Source organism: Pempheris klunzingeri, chromosome 8 (genome assembly GCF_042242105.1).
Source record: "Pempheris klunzingeri isolate RE-2024b chromosome 8, fPemKlu1.hap1, whole genome shotgun sequence".
Taxonomy (NCBI): domain Eukaryota; kingdom Metazoa; phylum Chordata; class Actinopteri; order Acropomatiformes; family Pempheridae; genus Pempheris; species Pempheris klunzingeri.
In genome coordinates, this window is record NC_092019.1 from 25,768,870 (window position 1) to 25,788,082 (window position 19,213).

Genomic DNA, 19,213 nt, shown 5'->3' on the forward strand with positions numbered 1-19,213 from the left:
TGCTTTTATCAAGAGCATGGTATGTGACTCAGTCTTACTCTGCAAGCTGACTGTTTCCCCACAGTTCCCTGTCAGTCAACTCTATTTGCATTACCCAGAATGAAGCTGAAATGAGGAACACGTTAGCATGCACAATAAAAACAAATTCTTTTAAACTGGCTTGGCTCATCCATTCTTCCGCAGTTATCAGGAACACACACACACACACAAACAAAGACTCTTTTATACAAACACAAACATTCATCCAGTGAAGACTTTCACATGTCAAGTCTTCTCAGTGGCTGCACTGGCAAAAACACAGACACACAAAAAGGTTTTAAACCCATGCTTACAAAATGAATCAAATCAAATTTATATTCTTTCATTTCATGTAAGAATGGGGGGTAAAGATTCAAAAATGGTGAATGGTAATCTGAGCGTGACAAGGAAAACTGTATTATCTTAAGGGGTTAGTTTACAATATTGCTAAGATCAGGCCCATCTTGTCTATGACTGATGCAGAAAAATGAGTTCATGCATTTGTCACTTCCTCGTGGAGTTTTGAATAGCACTACCTTATCCTGTCACTTTCTACCTGTAATTGTCTCTGAATCAGTTCCCCTTGTGTCTAATCCTCTTCCCCCCTCAGCTAGTGTTACCCTTTAAACACTGCTTGGGGTTTAAGTGGTGATAAACTGACAGGGACACAAACTTTGACTAAACATAGGACCTGACCCAACCCATTAATGTAAGAACAGTGACCTGAGCCATGCTTACCAAACCACACTCAGAACTGGCCACTGTTCATACATGATAGACTCATTCAAATCAACACAGTGATATACGCAGATTGCAGAGAGAAGAGAAGTCTCCATGTTCTCAGCAGATTAGTGTTATTGTTATTCTCTGCCAGCTCAGACCAACTCACAGGCAGCAGTGCACAGTCAGGCCTCGACAAAATCCTGCATATTTCATGCACACTTGGAGCAACGTGGATACCTTCATTCATTTTTTAGGTCTGGCAACACAAGATTTAAAGAGTAACTGATCCTCTGTGCACTGGTGAGCTGTTTCGAAATATTTCTAGTGTCTAGAAAATTCATCCAAGAAATAGCTGCCCACTTTTCTACATTCAGCAACATCTTCAAACCCCATTCAGGTGATTGGGGTTGAGTCTTAGTAGTGATTAAAAAAACTGAACATAAAAGTGACTGAATCTTATTATCAAATCTTTTTTTTCTGTTTTCTTTATCCCATTTTTTTCACCCACAACTGTTTTCCATCATCTATAACTCATGTTACCTGACAGACACATGCCGGTTGATTTTTTAAACATCACTTGTTTATATTGTATAAATGCAAATTATTTTCTGCTCAAATCCCTCGCATCCCAGTTCATTTTGTTGGAGTCAGAAATCCTTATCTCAAGACCTGGGCAAATAAAAGCCAAATCCATCTGCATGTCAGAAAACAAACCTCTGAATGTAAGTGTACTGATTTTTTTTGGTATTGTTGTTTTCCAGTCGAGACAGCTGCACACAGCAGCAGCCTGACTTTAAAAAAAAAAAAAAAAGGGCAATGTTTTGAAGCAGAGATCTTTCTGCATTCCTGAGCAACACACACACCCACACACTCACTCATCACACACTGTTGCCACAGGCTATCTCGTGCTGTGTTGAGTCACTTCTCACTAAGCGTCTAACACAGAGCTCAGGTTAAAATGTGTTGTGAAAACTCAGACTGAGGCAACCAACTGCCCATATTGTTGTAAGTTGAAAGACTTCTTTCTCTCATGTCTGTTTCAATTTTGTTGTTTGTCTCTACTAAACAAATAGATCTGAGGAGGAGACACATCTGGAATGGTGGTTTTTCAGTGATTCTTTGGGTTGGTTGATGTGCTATATAGCCAACAACCTGTTAAGCCCAGATATGGCTCTTAACAAGCTCTCTACTAGTTCTTCATTTTAGTGTAGCTGGGTAAAGGTTTTCATTTGACAAAGATGCTACGTAGCACCTTCAAAGATAGATAGTATATAGCACCAAAGTTGTTCTCCTATTGATTACGAGCCAAAGAACCACTTTCAGAGGTTATTTTGGTAAATATTAGTTAGCAAATAGGCTAAGGCAGGTTTAGGCTGGTGCCATTTTATCTGTCAAGCCATATTAGTGCTCTGGCTCTGAGGATGGCAGGGTTGTGGGTGGTTTGTTGCCTGGTTAGTTGTCAGTTCAGGACTTTGCTCTAGACTGAAACATTTGGGCAAATATTGGATAGATTGCCAGGAAATTTGGAGCAATGTTCCCCACAAAACAAATTTCAATAATAACTAGTGACAACCTGTTATCAAAATTTCAATTGGTCCAGCGAGTTAACTGTCATTGTGAGCATGTTTGCATACAGGTGTTAGTAGCCCAAAGCTCTGCTGTGCCTAAGTACAGGCTGCTCTCATAGCTGTAAATCTCTGCAGCATCTTGCAATTCCCTGAAAAGATCATGTCTCTATTGCATTTAAGTCACAAAACAGACAGAACTTTGGGTAGCAGATTTCTTTATTACGATGAATGTGGCCCATAGTTTTTGGATGACAAAGAGGCATAAGCGCTTTTGCTAGACAGGCAATACTTGTTGCTTTTGTTCTTAATGTACTGATGATATGGTGGAATGTAGGTAAATCAACTACAATATGGAATATCAAGAACATTAAACACATGTATATAATTACAGTATGTGTTTTTCAACCCTGAGCGGGGCACAAAGGCTGCAGGGGGCAAAGGAAAAGGCAAGAAGAGAGCTTCTCCCTCCGTCAGCCCTCTGGTCTCAAGTCTCCTGAAGAGACTGATGGATTTTGAGTGGGACTTCATATAGTCAGTTACACACATACACACACACAGACATGCACACACACACACACACACACACAGACACACACGTAGTTGCTGCTGTTCTCAGTTCTCAAGCAACTTTTTTGTTTTGTTATTTTAGTGTTTTAAGAAGAATTTAAGTTTTAAATTATTCTCTATGTTATGAGAAAGTGTGTTAATCCTAAGAGTCTCTTTTTCACTTTCTCTATTAATTGTAACTATAACTATCATCACAACATTATATAAAGCGAATCCTCACAAACCAGGAGGCTTATGTATGTACTGTCCTATAGGTCATATAGGTTGTATAGGCTTCCATGGCATGGTAGAGAGAGTAAGTTGCAGTTAGTTTGCTAGCCCTGAAACTAGAAATGTTACATAAAGGTATTAGTTGTGTTGTTAAAGCTAAATTATCATGATGTTGGTACATTATGCCATGGTCACTGAAAATTTTGTTCACTAACCTTATTCCAGTAAATAATACAAACCTTAGATACAGCTTCGACACAGGAGATATTTCTAGTTACTTATCTCATAGAACCTTTTGGCTCAGCTATTAACCACAGAACTAACATTATGCTGTTAGAATTCAGGTTAAAGTAAATTCAAAGTGAAATAAAGTCAAATTCAAAGTCAATAACTGCATACAGTTGATAAACAGTAGAAACTAAAACCTGCTTCCCCCTGCTTGGTTCTGATTCTGGGAACGCTGAGTAGACCTGCACCAGATGACCTGAGAGTTCTGGATGCCTCATAATGTACAAGTAAGTCAGTTATGTATTTGGGTCCAAGACTATTTAATGCTTTGTAATCAATCAATCAATCAATCAATCAATCTTTACTTATATAGCGCCAATTCACAACAGCGTTATCTCAAGACTCTTTCCATAAAGAGCAGGTCTAGACCAAACTCTTTAATTAGAGAGAGACCCAACGATTCAGGAATTCAACATTAAGGATTCAAGAATCCCCACATGAGCAGCATCAGATATTATATTGAGCAACAGTGGAGGAAGAACTCCTCTTTAACAGGAAGAAACCTGGAACAGACCCAGGCTCAATGTGGGCGGCTGTCTGTCGGGGTTGGTGTTGGGTGGAGGTTTGGACAGAGAGAGAGAGACAGAGAGAGAGACAACACAAGCAGCAACCAACATACTAACAGTGACTATAGCACTAACAATAGGAGTGTGACTAATAAAACAGTATAGTAACATTGAAAAACATGACGGGTGGACGACGATCTGCAGCAGTGATTCATGAAGCAGAGAACCACATCAGCAGGACCAGGACCAGGATCCACAGGAACCAGAGAACCACAGCAGGAGAACCAGGACCAGGATCCACAGGAACCTGAGAACCACAGCAGGACCAGGACCAGGATCCACAGGAACCTGAGAGATGAGAGAAGCACAGAAAGGCTCCGGGGAAGATAGCAAGTTAGTAACAGACATTAAGCGGACATGAGGCATAATGATGGAGAGGAAGAGGAGGGGGAGCTAGGGTGGTTTATGGGACAGGGAGAGTTTTGCTGGTGATGACTGGTAGTGGGAGAGATGGAGTAAAATAAGTTGTAGGTTAGAATGTGTGAGCCAAGGCCATTTGGGTGGATGCCATCCTGATGGGAAAAGGTTTCCAGAAGAGGTTGTACAATACAACTGGACTGCAGTCATGTATGGAGGCTAACAGTGCTACTAAAATGACCCATGCCGCAATTGAGTGGAGGTTTTTGGAATTTTAGAAGTTCAGAGGTCTGACTTGGGATGTCATTACATCCTATGTGAAGGACAGCATTGCGGCCTTCGCGGCCCTTAGCCAATATAGTGGGAATCTTTCCCATGATATCAGCAATTTAAGCACCAGGAAAGCAGAAAGCTCGCCGTGAGATTGAGTGGAGTTGACAGGGATTTTGGGTCTATTCCTAAACTGAACCCAAGACTCGTCAGGGACATTGACCGGAGGAGGAGCAGACTCCGCCACAGGACAGAGGTGATTGGCAGCAGTCTCTTGGCAGCTGTATGAATCAGTTTGTGCTGGACCGAAGATGATGGTAGGAAGTTTGGATTCCATAGAGCATGGAGATTCATCAAGACAGGCGCAGCTGACACAGCTGAATGGAGAGGTGAGTGGCGCCATGGATTGTGACTGGAGTGGCTGGGGATCAAAAATAGAAAGGAGACCAGTATGAGGGCTAAAATTGTGTAACGTTAAAAACATCGGTTAGCGACCAGTTGTGGAGGGTAGCCATTGCTGCTGGCTGGGAATGATATGGCTCAGGCACTTACACACAGGGGCTCCAACCTAGAGGCCACAGCATTGATCTGGGTTTAGCAAAGGTGACTCACAGAGAGGGCATCATTCAGCAAAACTTACCAACACGGGCCCCAGAAGTGGTCAAACCACAGCTAGCAACGCGTCCACTAGCTGCAGCACGTTATGCAGATCAAGATGCTCATAACTTAAAATGCGTGCACCTGATGACTAAATTCCTTTACTTTGTGAAGAACCTATACATAAACAATCTAAAAGTGTATTATCAAATATCATTTAAAAATATAAAAAAATGGGTAAAAGTTTTTCAAGTTTGAAATATGACACAGAACAACAACGCAGACACACAGGAAGCAGATGCACGTGCAGGGCTGGTACTTCAGCAACAATGTAACACGATCACTCACGCTGAGGTGATTTTCCACTCACTGACAAGGATCATGAACAAAAGCCTTGTCTGCCTAAGTGTCCAAACTCAACTCATTGATGTGGGTTTGCTCCAATACATTAAACCAAAGGACTATCTGGTTTTGGCTTGGTCATTAGTTTGGTATTAGACCCTTGGTATTAGACCCTTGGCTCTACTTGTCCTGGTGTTACTCATTCATTGATTACTCACTCACTAGACATGTCACACAGCACGGAGCACATGACAATCGTGCATAGGTGGAGTCAAATCACACCGACACAGCACAGATTTTTCTGTGACTTGCAATGAGACAGAACATCTTAACGTTCTTTTTATTTTAGAGCCTTGGAACTACTCCTCAAGACCCCCTTTAATCTTGTTTTTGTTTTTATATCTGAAGCTGCATTTGTAAGTACATTTTTACAAATTACTTTAAAAGAACGCCTCAGAAGAATATACAAATGGATATTATGCTTCGTTATAGCAGGAGAAGCCCAGATGAATGGCTTTGTCGCATTTAGGTGTAGCAGTGAGCTATAACTGTGAGGCAGCGTGTGCAACATGAGAGCAATGGCACTGAAACACCTAACCAGAATTTAAAGTTAGTGACGTTATTAGTTACTCCTGATTGACATAAAAAAAAAAAATCTCTTGCCTAATATGAAAGCATTAGACACATTTTCCCTGTATCACCTACATGAGGCAGTCAACTTTAAACGTTTTGAGCAAGAGGTATGACTAATAACATGAATGGTATTACTTACATAACTTTCTCTGCTATGACAAATCAAAATGTGTGAGGAAATGCTGTAAAGTAAGAATGCTTTCAAAAATATGAGATTTAATTATTCATTTTGTATCAATTTACAAAATGCAAAGTGAATGAACAGAAGAAATATCTAGATCAAATCAATACTTGGTGTGACCACTGTTTGCCTTCAGAACAGGACAACACTGCATCAGCAAGGTCTCTCCCAGGCAAAGATTTCAAAGCAGACTGGGGTTTCAGGATGTGCTGTTCAAGCTCTTTTGATGAAGCACAAAGAAATTGGCAATATGGTCAGCCAAGGAAACTTAGTGCAGCAGATGAAATGTTTACTTCCCTTCAAAATCGCAAGATGTCTAGCTGTGCCAGTAGCTCAGAACTAGCAGAAAGCAGTGGGGGCCACGTACACCATCTACTGTCTGGAGAAGTCTGGCCAGAAGTTGTCTTCATGGAAGAATTGCAGCCCAAAAGACATAGCTCTGACATAGAAACATGGCCAAGAGACTCAAAAATGCAGGAACTGTCGTGAAATGGCAGCAGGTGCTCTGGACTGATGAGTTAAAATGTAAAATATGTGGCTGTAGCAGATGACCGTTTGTTCACATGAACTATCTTTAGCATAAAGAGGAACAAGGAGTCCTGGAAGTGATAGTGTGGCCCCCACAGAGCCCTGATCTCACCATCATCCAGTCTGTCTGTGATAACGTGAAGAGACAGAAGGATCTGAGGCAGCATACATCCACAGAAGATCTGTGGTTAGTTCTCCAAGATGTTTGGAACAAGCTACCTGCTGAGCTCCTCCAAAAACTGTGTGCAAGTGTATCTAGAAGAATTGATGCTGTTTTGAAGGCAAAGGATGGTCACACCAAATATTGATTGATTTAGATTTTTCTTCTGGTCACTCACTTATCATTTAATAAATTGATGAAGATAAACAAATTTTATATTTTTGAAAGCACAAAGATCACTTAATGTACAACCCCAGCATATAAACACATCTGTCGTCGGAAGGTGAACATGATGACCTGGGAGCAGAATGTTCACAGCTCAACTGCTGCTGTGTATGTGTGCAGCATGTAGACACAGGCCATCATACAACCAGATTACAGAAACATTCATCAGTAAAACAAATCTTTCTGCTGCCAGATTATGATGTCGTATAGAAACAGTGGGCACAGTGCTGCCAACGCATGTCAAAGAGAGAGCTGTTTGCCACCAATGATTGACAGTTGGGTAAATATCAGACACCGTAATATAGCTTTGTGCTCACTGGATGACGCCATTCATGCCACATCAGGGAGATATCATAGTTAATCAATGATAGAGCTATGTATTGTTTCTTTCATTGCCTGGTTGGTATTTTAGTGCAGGACTACCACCTCACACCATGGAGCCTAGAGTGCAGCAGTTACATTGCATTGAAATGCTATGGACCACACAGTAACAGCATTAGAGTAGGACTCTGTCTGTTCAAACACCTTTATCCTCCTGTGACTCTGAATATAGAACAGAGGTTTAGACAGGGAATATATTCTCTGTATATTCTCCCGTCTGCATCAGACTGTGGGGGCCTTAAGCAGCTCCTTCAGTGACAGACTCATACACCCTAGGTGTAAGAAGTGGCGCTTCCGCAGGTCTTTCATTCCGACTGCAGTCAGACTGTACAATGCTGCACTAACCTGCCGCATCAAATACAATCACTACTAAATACACTTTATTACTCAACCAATCCATCCATATAATGTTTCCATCCCATCCCACCCTGTTGTTGTTTCTTTATAATTATTGTATCACATAATGTTCCTTTTTGTGTATATAAGGTTTTTCTGTATGTATTATGTTCCTGTCCTTTGAGCTGCAGTAACAGCGAACTTTCCCCACTGTGGGACCAATTACTCCCGATGACACGGCTTTGTTGAATACTGGATTAAATTATTGCATTCTTCAGTCCATTATTTCTGTATAGCAGACTGTTGCTGTTTAGAACGGGCCGTTGCTATGGACGCGATTCTGATAGTAAAGTTTTTAACCAATATTTTATGTCAAATTATTGATTTTATATGCTTTTTTATAGTACAATACTGGTCAATCAATCAATCAATCAATCTTTATTTATAGAGCGCTTTACATAAAGAGGCTCTGCCTCCTGCACTACTTTTGGAGACTTTGGGAACTACCAGTAGGCCTGCATTCTGGGAGCGCAGTGCTCTAGTGGGGTAGTACGGTACTATGAGCTCTTTGTTGAATTTCCCCCTATGGGGGATCAATAAAGAAAAGTCTTAAGATGGAGCCTGACCCTTAAGAGCCTTGTATATGAGGAGAAGGATTTTAAATTCTTTTCTAGATTTTACTGTGAGTAAAATGAAGAGAAGCCAGTACAGGAGAAATGTGGTCTCTTCTCTTAGTTCTCATCAGAACACGAGCAGCAGCGTTCTGGACCAGCTGGAGAGTCTTTAAGGACTTATTGGGGCAGCCTGATAATAACGAGTTGCAATAGTCCAACCTAGAAGTGACAAATGCATGGACTAATTTTTATACATCATCTATAGACTGGTACGTTGCCTTTTTTTTAAATTTTATATTCCATCTTCATTCACCCATTCACACATTAGCCAAACATCACAATTAGGCCTGGGCAGATTCTGCAAAAAAATATGTGGACTGTGGATGAATTTTACATACAGAACCGTTACAAGGATTATACTAATGTTCTGCTGAGAAATTTTCAACACTTCGAGTCAATGTGAAATATTTGCGCACACCAAAATCCTATTGTGGCGATTTTAGGACATCTACATTGGAATATTTTGCTCAACGTTTATCATTTCAAGTTGTTCTTAAAGGGGAATCAGTTTTACGCATCAAAGTCTGTTTACACATCTTGAGAAGTGTGACTGCACAAATCCAAAGGGAGATGCGTTACATCTGCCTCAAGGGATGTCACTTGAGGCAGTTTACTTCAAGTTTGAAAATGGAACAAATCTAGGGGTGTGGAGTTCTGTGCTGACTTCTCAACTCTGCTTCAGGCTAGCGGCTCAAGGTTGCTACCAGTATAACACACCCGAGTCTCTGACTGAACTTATAGTGGCTGTTTTGCGTTGTGGGCAATGTAGGCACCAGGTTTTGACAAAAAATCAGAATAGATGGAATAAAAAGGCAATATCTCTGATTCTGCTGCACCAATTTTGATCCTGCCCACTGAAACTGTCCATCTTGAGTTTACTTGCTTGTGATTTTGGTTGAGAGATCAACAGAACATCTTTGATAGGTCAGAAAGGATTTTAAGTGTTTATGTCACTGACAGGGGGTTTACCTTTCAAACAATGATACTAGCTGTCAAACAGAAACATTTCCACTTGTGTTGTTTACTTTTTCTCAACACATGACTCACTCTGGAAGATTAAATGTCAGTTTGCATCAATTTGTAGCAACACCTGTCCGGCACCAAAGATGAACAGTGTTGCCAGGCAGTGTCAGCCTTGGGTTTTAAATATGACAGGATTTGTAAAAGCTATCTCTCAGGTCCAGAGAAAACAAATATTTTCCCTTTTCACATCCTGTATGGTGTAGGTAGTTTCCCAGTTGTTTGTCCAGCTCTATATGAACCTGACAGTGGACCGACTTACATGTGAAAAATATTGACCTGGAAAAGAGCCATATGTTCTATATGTACACACGATGAACCACATATGGTACATAAGTGTTTGGTATGGTGTCCTTCAGAGCTCAGTGTTTGTGTATTTGTGTTTTCCTAAGCTGTGTGGTGTTGAGATCTCAGGGCCACGGTAGTTTTAGATGACCTATGAATCTTAAAACCTTTAAAGTGAAATGTGTGTTGAAACAAAAGTGATAGTAACACTTCTCAATACTCAAAGCTGAAATAGAGAACAACCAGCATAATTACCAGCCTATCTGGGCACATTCCTTACAGAGGTAGGGCTGCATCACATCAGATCTGCCTGGCAGATTAATGTCAAACCAGCTGGAGGTCATGAACTCAAAATGCACACAATATGTATGTAGGTTAGGAACACACAGGTATGGTTGACCTCATTGAGACAGGGAGGAATTTTCCTTGTTTATGTGTTTTCACTTGACCAGAGAAAAGACCACAAACAATGTATAGCATTTTTCTGGCTTTAATGTTTGTTGATGAGAAATGTGTAGTCTGTCAGTGTAGGCATGGGTTGCCATTAGTCTCTGTCACTATACTTGGACTTCCCTCCCAAAAATTTAAAAATTGGCATTAACGCGCTAAAAACCTTCCCTTATGTATGCGATGTACAGAAGACCATGAACTCTAGTTTGAAATATCAACTGAATGCATTTTAAGTAGTCTGAGATAAAAATTTAACCAAAGCTATTGTCAGGTGATACTACTACATCATTTTACAACAGCCCTTTTCACCCCACCAGTTTCACTAAATCAATATTATGGATTTTAATCTAATCTACTGTAAATTTCCAGGAACAGCTGCCCACTGTTGACCAGATTAGATAGCTGAGGAGTGTTTTTGATTTCCTAAGGGAAGCAGCTGCTTTCTCGCTATTTATATGTCAAGTAAGACGACAGGCACACAGTAAACACAAGATAATATTCATTCAGTCGAAGAACAGAATTTTGACTGAAAATTGTTGACCTGAAAGGCATGAGGAGTGATGTCAGTGAGTATTAACTGAACACCTGTTGGGACAGGAATAGATGTGGTATTTAACATCAATATCTATTCATTCCTTATTGATCATGGGGCTGAAAATATAATATGTTATAAATATAAATCTGGTTTTGATTGTGTGATAAATGTTAGCCATTGCAATAGCAATACTACAGACATCGGTTTAAATCTTAATTATGTCTTGATTTACAAACTCTGGAAAAACTACAAACAACATTCACCATCTTCACCTCAATATCAATGCTGCTTTAAAGTAATCTTAACCTACACTGGTTTACTGTGGTACTAGTCTGGGCGACAGCACATGACCTAAAATAAATAAGGAAACAATGTCTACACTACCAATATCCGCCGAGACATAAATGTTTATTCACGTCACACCACTTCTGGAAGAGATCAAATAAACACTGTTTAACAGGGGTTATATAGCTTCACGTGAGGGCCAACACTGTGTGTAGCCTTGAAGCAGCAAAATAGATAAAGGTTTAGGAGAGGGGATTTGAGCCTGCATTGACAGCATTAAGCAGAAACTAGTGGTAAGAGGGTAAGTACTATGCAGTGTGTAATGCTCTAAGTGCAGTTGTATAAGTGGGAACCAATGAAAATGTCTTTTTGATATGGATAAGTCTGATGTCTTTTTCACTGCAGATTTGCTGCCTGAGAGCACATAATGACTGTAAAGCGATGTGTGCAGCCAGTTGCCTGTTGTGTATCTTGCAAGGTTCACTTACCCTTGAGAAGAAAATAAATATCAGCTTTTTTCTGCAAAGACACATTTACAATTTAATGGGAAATGATAGAAACTTGATTACAAATCTTGTAGAAGTAGAGATTAAGATTTGCTTCTTTCCTCTGTCACATCATGCCACTATCATCTTGATTTTTCTTTTGTCTCTCAATGCCATATTTTCCTTTTTGGGTTTTACAGTTGTAAAATAGCAACAGTTTCAGCTTGATAGTAAAAAGTAAACAAATGTCCAGAGTAAAAGTACTCATTGTGAAAAAGAGAGGTGTTCAGCTTCACTGTCAGGTGATAATCTGTTGTATCTATTTTTGCATTCTCATGCTCAGAGATGAGTTGAATTAAACATAAGAAAGAGGAAGAAAAAGATTTTTTTAAAGTACAGAAAGAAAGAAAGAAAGAAATATAGTATTTTATAGTCTTTGACTAAAAGATGTAGGTACAATGTACCAGTATTGTACTAGAGCAAATGTACTGTCTGCATCTTTGAAGAGAGGCACTAACAGTTTAATGTAGCGCGTGTTAAAAAGAATGTAAAGTCCTGCTAGTTTTGCTCCTGCCATACTTTAATCACTGCTCTTCTTTTTCTTTACTAGTCTGTCATGATGATTTGGAAACTGGCATATTTTAGTGCCGTCCTTCTTGGCGCACTCACATCACCAACTCAACCCCGCACCACTAACACTGATGAAGGACCCTGTCGGATCTACAACTCTGGCCACTCCGCCGACTGTCGGGGAGGACAGCTAGACAGAGTCCCATGGAAACAATTTCCATCCACACTGGAAGACATAGATCTCTCCTACAATAAACTTCATGCTGTCCATGCTGATGACTTCCTCCGCCTACCTCAGCTTCGCATCCTTCAGCTGCAGTACAATAACATTTCACACATTGACAATGACGCCTTTAAAAACAACACGCTACTGGAGTATCTTGACATCTTTAATAACTCCTTGCTGGAAATTCCTGCCTCAGCTCTGACTCCTCTCTTGAATCTAAAAAAGCTCTTCATGTCCAACAACCTTTACAAACATGCCACTTTAGCTGATAGCTTCTCTAAATTTGTCAAACTTCAGATTCTGTCTATGGGTGGCCCTCTGGTGATGGGTCTAAAGAAAGCGGATTTTCAGGCCCTGAAGAACATCAGGTTACAAGGTTTTGCTATCAAATGTTCCTCCAATATAAGTTACTATGAGCCTGGAAGTTTAGAGGTCATCCAGACAAAGCAGATGGGCTTTGACATGGCCATAGATCAACGGCCAGGCACTCTCCTTCATATGCTACGTGACCTTTCCAACAAGACCTTCACCGTCATCCAGTTCCGTAATCTCTTTGAATTCATGTACTACATGGGAGAGGAGGACATTTTCCAGGGTTTGAAAGACATCGTAGCCCATCAGCTCATCTTTCACAGGGGTAAATTTAATGAGAATCTTCTGAGGATGGCTCTAATGAACTTACAAGTTGCTCCTATCAAAAGGTTGAGACTTCAGTACATCGACTTTGCCCGTTCGCCCACATTTGTTGATAGTGGAGCAGGTTCCAGCATCACAGACCTGGTACTGGATAAGTTGGATCTTTGGTGAGTATCTTATCATTTTGAGGCATCACGTGCCAGTGTGAAATATGTTTCATTTGATGTGAAATTTTGCATTTGTTTGTCGTTATGTTATATGTTGCTAGACTTAAGAGTACAATCTTGATCTTGCAGTCACACAAATTGATGCAAATTCAACTAAAACCCACAATATGTTCGATATCTCACAATTTCTCAAATCCCTGCAGTTATTCCACAAAGAAATAGTACAACTGGATGAATGCTTTCTAATTTAACCAAGAGCATAAAATAAGTTCTAGCATCAAGTTTCATACTGCATATATGCTGCATGTCATGCTATGTAACAAATGTCCTTAATTATATTGCAAAAGACTTTTTCCCCTTAAACTAGACCTCTCACACAGCCTTTGCCCCCGGGCTATATGTCACTCTGACCCAGCTGTTCCCATTGACTATTAAAAGGTTCCATATCTGAACCATTTATAATGTAATTCCTCAAACTTACCATTTGGTTTATGTAGCATACTGGCAGCTACACAGCATGGTTTGAAGCTGACTTGAAATATAACCACAATTAAAAATAGAATCTTTAGTTGCATCTGTGTTGTGCCACATTTGGTTCACAAAGGCAATGCATTTTTTGATTTTCAATAATCCCAAAAATCTAATAAAGATCATCTGAGGACAGAGTATTTGTTTTGTATTTACACAAACAGAGTACTAAAAATCTCTATTTCTTGTAGGTATATCAGCAATCCTGATGTGCTGCGATTTGACTGGCGCTTCACCTGGTTCAACAACATTAAAAACCTCTCTATTCAGTATGTTTATTTCAACTCCGTGCCTTGCGATGCCTGGGTCGAGATGGAAGGTGTGGAGTTTCTGGATGTCTCCAATAATCGACTAAAGAATGAGTTCATCTTTAACGAGCGGTGTGATTACAGAGGCACCATGCCAAATCTTCACACTTTCAACATGAACACCAATGAACTGACCAGCTTAAAAGACTTGTCATTGCTAACAAGGGAGTTCCAACAGCTCCAGGTGTTGGATTTCAGTAACAACAAATTGGGATCTGCTGAAAACAGTCAGGATTGCATTTGGCAAAAGAACATCACTCGAGTGATTGCTCACCACAATCAATTTGTAAGTGCAGCCCTCCATTGTCTGCCCACCACAGTGCACTACTTGGACCTGTCCTACTGTCAATTGGACCAACTGGACATGACATACTTTGAGAAAGCCACCAACCTTAAAGAACTCCTGCTAAGTGGGAATAAAATAAAGTTCATCCCATCTAAGTGGGAAAGTCCATCACTGCAGTCACTAGCTTTAGATGGGAATTCGTTTGGTGTAATCAGCAAGGCATCCTTTCAGGACATGCCTCAACTGTCTCACCTAAAGGCAGGGAACAATCCTTACCATTGCACTTGTGAGCTCCATGCTTTCATCCAGGACACAATGTCAAAAGGAAAAGTTAACCTCACAGACTGGCCATGGAACTACAGGTGTTACTACCCAGAGGCCTTGCTAAACACAGTCATATCCAAATACTTCCCTGGTAAAGTGGCTTGTGATATCAGACTAGTTATCATTATCTGTGTTGCAACCACTGCAGCCGTCATCTTGATATTGATGCTGATTTGCTATATTTTTGACCTCCCATGGTACACTAAAGCCACTTATCAGATCATCAAGGCCAAATACAGAGCTCACAAGGAAAAAGTGGCAGAAGAATCAGGGACTTTTACTTATCATGCCTTCATATCCTACAGCCACTCAGATGCAGACTGGGTGAGAGACCAGCTCTTGCCCAGTTTGGAAAACCACAGGAATCCCTACCGTCTGTGTGTTCATGAGAGGGACTTCATGCCAGGAAGGTGGATCATCGATAACATCATTGACAACATTGAAAACAGTCATAAGGTACCAAAATATAGTTTTGAGATAGAAATACATGGATACAGCATTACTGATACACACAACAGTTACAGTATATAAAGACTCACACAACCATAATTGGTTTTGCACTAATACTAGTGCTAGTACTAATACTAGTGTAGCCTACCAGCTAGTTTGGGCAGACAACTTTTGAGGAAGTGTGTTTTTGATCAGGTGAAATCACCAACCAGTCATTCTCACACTTCTCTCAGGCAGTGCTTCCTGCTAGGCTGCATATGTGCCTAAATGCAAAATATCTACCAACCAAGTGCTTTAAGTTACTAATGTTTTGGGGTTGGCCCAAGGTTGGGGTCATGAACATCTGAGCTGACCTTTGCCCATAGAGTTGAGTTGATGGTAGTGGTCAGCCTTAATGGTGGTCATTTTTTGTCAGTCAGTATGTTAAATCAGTGTTTGAGAGACACAGTGAGAGAGAACTCTATCATCAGCTGCTCAGCTTGGTGAGTTAGTGATTTCATTGATTTGTGTAGTGAGCACTGTGGGATTTAGAGTGTTTTGAGTGTTTCTGGCATTTTTAGAAGTGATTATCATGCCAAACATAATAGTTTTCATCAGTTTCCATAAAATACAATTTCCTCACATCTAAGACATGCTTTACACAGTGTCACCTGTCACTAGCACAACCCATAGCTCACCGTATTCTGTGTAGAAGAAAACATTACAGTGTGATTATAATCCATGTTTTCTTTTCCTTTTTTGTTTCCATACTCAGGTAATATTTGTCCTCTCCCGGCACTTTGTTAACAGCGAGTGGTGCAACTATGAGCTGTACTTTGCTCAACAGAGAGCGATGGGAAAGACCTTCAGTGACGTCATACTTGTGGTGAAGGAACCCATTGATCCCAGCTCCTTACCCAGCAAATACTGCAAGCTTAAGAAGATGCTCCGTACCAAGACATACCTGGAGTGGCCCCAGCAGGTCAACCAACAGGCATTTTTCTGGGCGCAGCTGAGGAGTGTTCTTGGCAAGCCGACAATGACCAGAGGGAGTATGCGCAGTGTTAAGAGCAGAACTTCATCTGTGGGAGGCGTTTCTGTGATTGGGCCTCTCATAGAGGAAAGACAGTCAGAGGAAGCAAAACCTAATGCCGACAAACAAGCAGTATCCAAGATTATTAAGAGGAATAATGATGAGCTGTCAAATCAGAGACAAATCCCTGTGGTGGCGATTTCACTAAATGGTTAAAAACTAAACATTGTATGACTGCTTACATCCCTTCAGTATTGTCTCCGAAAAGGCCTGGACTCAGGTAACCTCTTGTGTATAGGTTATGTCAAGCTGAGAGCAAAAGCCAATGTCTCATTATGATGACAGATAATAACACGATCCGTTCCTGCCCGTGCCATTCTGTCATGTTATCCCAGTGGGCTGAGCTGATGCCCTCTGCTCTGCTCTCCCTCTGAGCATCTCAGGCCGGGTGCCCTGCTGACAGGTGCTGAAAGGCCACAAACTCAATGGCTCAAATGAGATCTCCCATGTTGCACTCTGGATAACAAACAAGGCATCAGGAAGATGTGGTGACAGAGGCCACATTGTGAAAGGGCCGTGCTCATTACATTCTTGGCCCTCAGAGGTATGGGATCATCAGCCTTCCAACTCTGATGTTCCAAGGACAAGTCAAAGGCCACACAGGCCATACAGTGTAGTACCAATACTTCACCTGAACACAATGTGTTTTGGGTAGACTGGCCCAATTTCAAACCCACCAGGTAACCTAAACATCTAAATCACCAGTGAGTCTTGGTAGATTATTGGATTTAACACCTAAGGCCAGTTCTTGAGTTTAGGCAATGCTTAGTGATAGATGGATCATAACTAACCTTCACCAGCTACTCACTGACTGCTTGCCATTTGGTGCAGTTTGGTGCAGAACCAAAATAGTTGCTATAAAGCCAAAACTATGAGCTAAAAAAGCAGAATGGAGCAGTCATTGTCATTATGTTTGTCACTATTGGTGCCTCCTTTCACATTAGACATAGTCCTTCCATGCAATGTTAATAATGAAAAGTATTTTGACAAATGCAGTTAAGTCTTTACACCAAGTAGAGCTGGAAATGTAGCTGTAAAGTGCCAAATGGAAACTTTAAATACATTCACCAAGCATTACTGCAAACGAGCTAAAACGATAAAGCAGAAGTAAAGCTAAATGTGTGCTGGTCACTCACTAGTGAACAGACATCCCTTTCACAAGCTTAGAAATGCTGCAGCCCAAAAAATATCTACGCACACATCTCATAATTCAATGCCTCATGTTTTGCTTTAAGTGCAAGATAAGGGGCAGGTAGTGTAAACAATTCTTAAATCAAACTATTGTTTGATTCGCATCTATAAATTTGAACTATTCCTTGTCTTTACACACTTTATAAAAATATATATATATATATATATATATATATATATATTAAAACAAAGTGCGATAAAGGAAGACTGTACACTTGTGGACACCTTATAGGTTTAGGATTTGAAGGAAGCAATGCTGGCTGCCGTGGAAAAAACACATTGTTATTTTACGTTAATGAGTGAAGCATGTAGACAAATATAGACTTTTATTATTTACATTTGTTACATTTTGGACAACAGCAAATTTGTTTTGTTTTCTTTACTGATGAATTTGAGTGGTGATGACCTCGCACTTCTTTTCTTTCATTTTCACATTCAGTGTTGAGTCAGTATTATGTACCATAATATTTCCCTTTGTGAAAGTCTCTTTCACTGTTTGGTAAGCCTGAGTTAACACATGAGGCCATTTGCAAAGTTTGCAGACGGCCAACAGATAACACCCATGAACTTATTCTTCTCTGGTGGTTCGGTATTTGCATTAATTGTGAGTTAACAGACAGCACAAGTCCTAAATATGTGAAATGTACTATGTAATAATTCATTTTCTGGACATAAGGAATGCTGGCATGGAACACATAAAATGACAGGCTTCTATAACGTGTTGAGAAAAGTGTGTGCAGAACGCAAGACTATATATATTTCTGCTCTAGTTGTCATATTCAAAATAGCCCACAGTATAGGCCTCGTTTTTTTACTTGTAAAATGCTGGACATTCATGATTCTTTGATGTAGTGTAGATGTATTATTGTGTAATCGAATAAAAACATAACTTTATTTGTCATGACTGCAGCTGATTTTAGACCAACTGTGGTCAGTAACCAGAGATGGTGCTTTGGGTTCCTTCACAAAAACCAAGAATAGAAAATCTGTCTGATCTGAGAACCTTTTCTTTAATATTGTGGCCAAATGTTGAATTCTGAAACAGCACTCTGTTTTTACATGATGCCAACCACAGGACATTTTTTAAACTTGGTTTGCACTGTTGCTGCTGTGTACATACAGCACATTTATGCTTATGCGTCCCTCAGGGAAAGTTAAAGTGCAACTGGAGCCTCTCCAAATTAGCTCAAAACTACTGTGACCTTTTTTATCTTAGCAGTACTGCATCAAATGCACTTTGGTTTTGAGAAATGCAGTTTTAACTAGAAACATGCAAATGTCCACACAGCCTTTATGCTGTTGAGCAGAAGCTACTGATGCAAATTATCTGCAATGGTTTGCATTCAGTGAAAGAGGATTTCAGTTGAGTGGCCTGCACATAATTTGTATTGCTACTCAAGTTGCACCTAATAAACAGAGCTAATAAAATGAACACAGGCAGCACACAGCTGAAAGCTAAGGCGGAAAATAGGAAGGAACTGTTTCAGCCTGTTTCTTGTTTTATTTGTCAGTAGACAATTAACAGTATTGAAGGCAAATGTCACTAATAGTAACAAGGAAATGTGAGGCTGCTACATTAGGCATATTGCACACAGGGGTTTTGTTAAGCTCCTGAAGATAACCCTGTGAGTAAATATAGCACAGGGGGTTCAGAGTTCAGGTCAGAATGAAATTCGTGCTGAAAGCTAATGTGTATGTAATGTTAGTTTCCTTGAGGAAAGATTTCAAATCATCAATGTTTTGAACTAAAATGACTCTAAGTTGTTGTATT

The 19,213-nt window shown here is 40.2% G+C and overlaps 1 protein-coding gene across 1 annotated transcript; it reads left to right on the plus strand.

Annotated features, from left to right (window-relative positions):
• The first annotated feature begins 12,300 nt into the window (after positions 1–12,300).
• On the plus strand, positions 12,301–16,407 carry tlr18 (toll-like receptor 18). Its single transcript, XM_070834914.1, has 3 exons — positions 12,301–13,283; positions 14,003–15,185; positions 15,934–16,407. Exons 1-3 carry the CDS (start codon positions 12,301–12,303, stop codon positions 16,405–16,407), a joined length of 2,640 nt encoding a protein of 879 aa, XP_070691015.1.
• The last annotated feature ends 2,806 nt before the right edge of the window (positions 16,408–19,213 follow it).

Bases quoted from the DNA above. Each gene is read 5' to 3' on its own strand.
- tlr18 (XM_070834914.1), top strand. From the start codon at position 12,301: ATGATGATTTGGAAACTGGCATATTTTAGTGCCGTCCTTCTTGGCGCA. The intron at 13,284-14,002 runs GTGAGTATCTTA...TATTTCTTGTAG, and splicing joins CTGGATAAGTTGGATCTTTG to GTATATCAGCAATCCTGATG. The intron at 15,186-15,933 runs GTACCAAAATAT...TTCCATACTCAG, and splicing joins ACATTGAAAACAGTCATAAG to GTAATATTTGTCCTCTCCCG.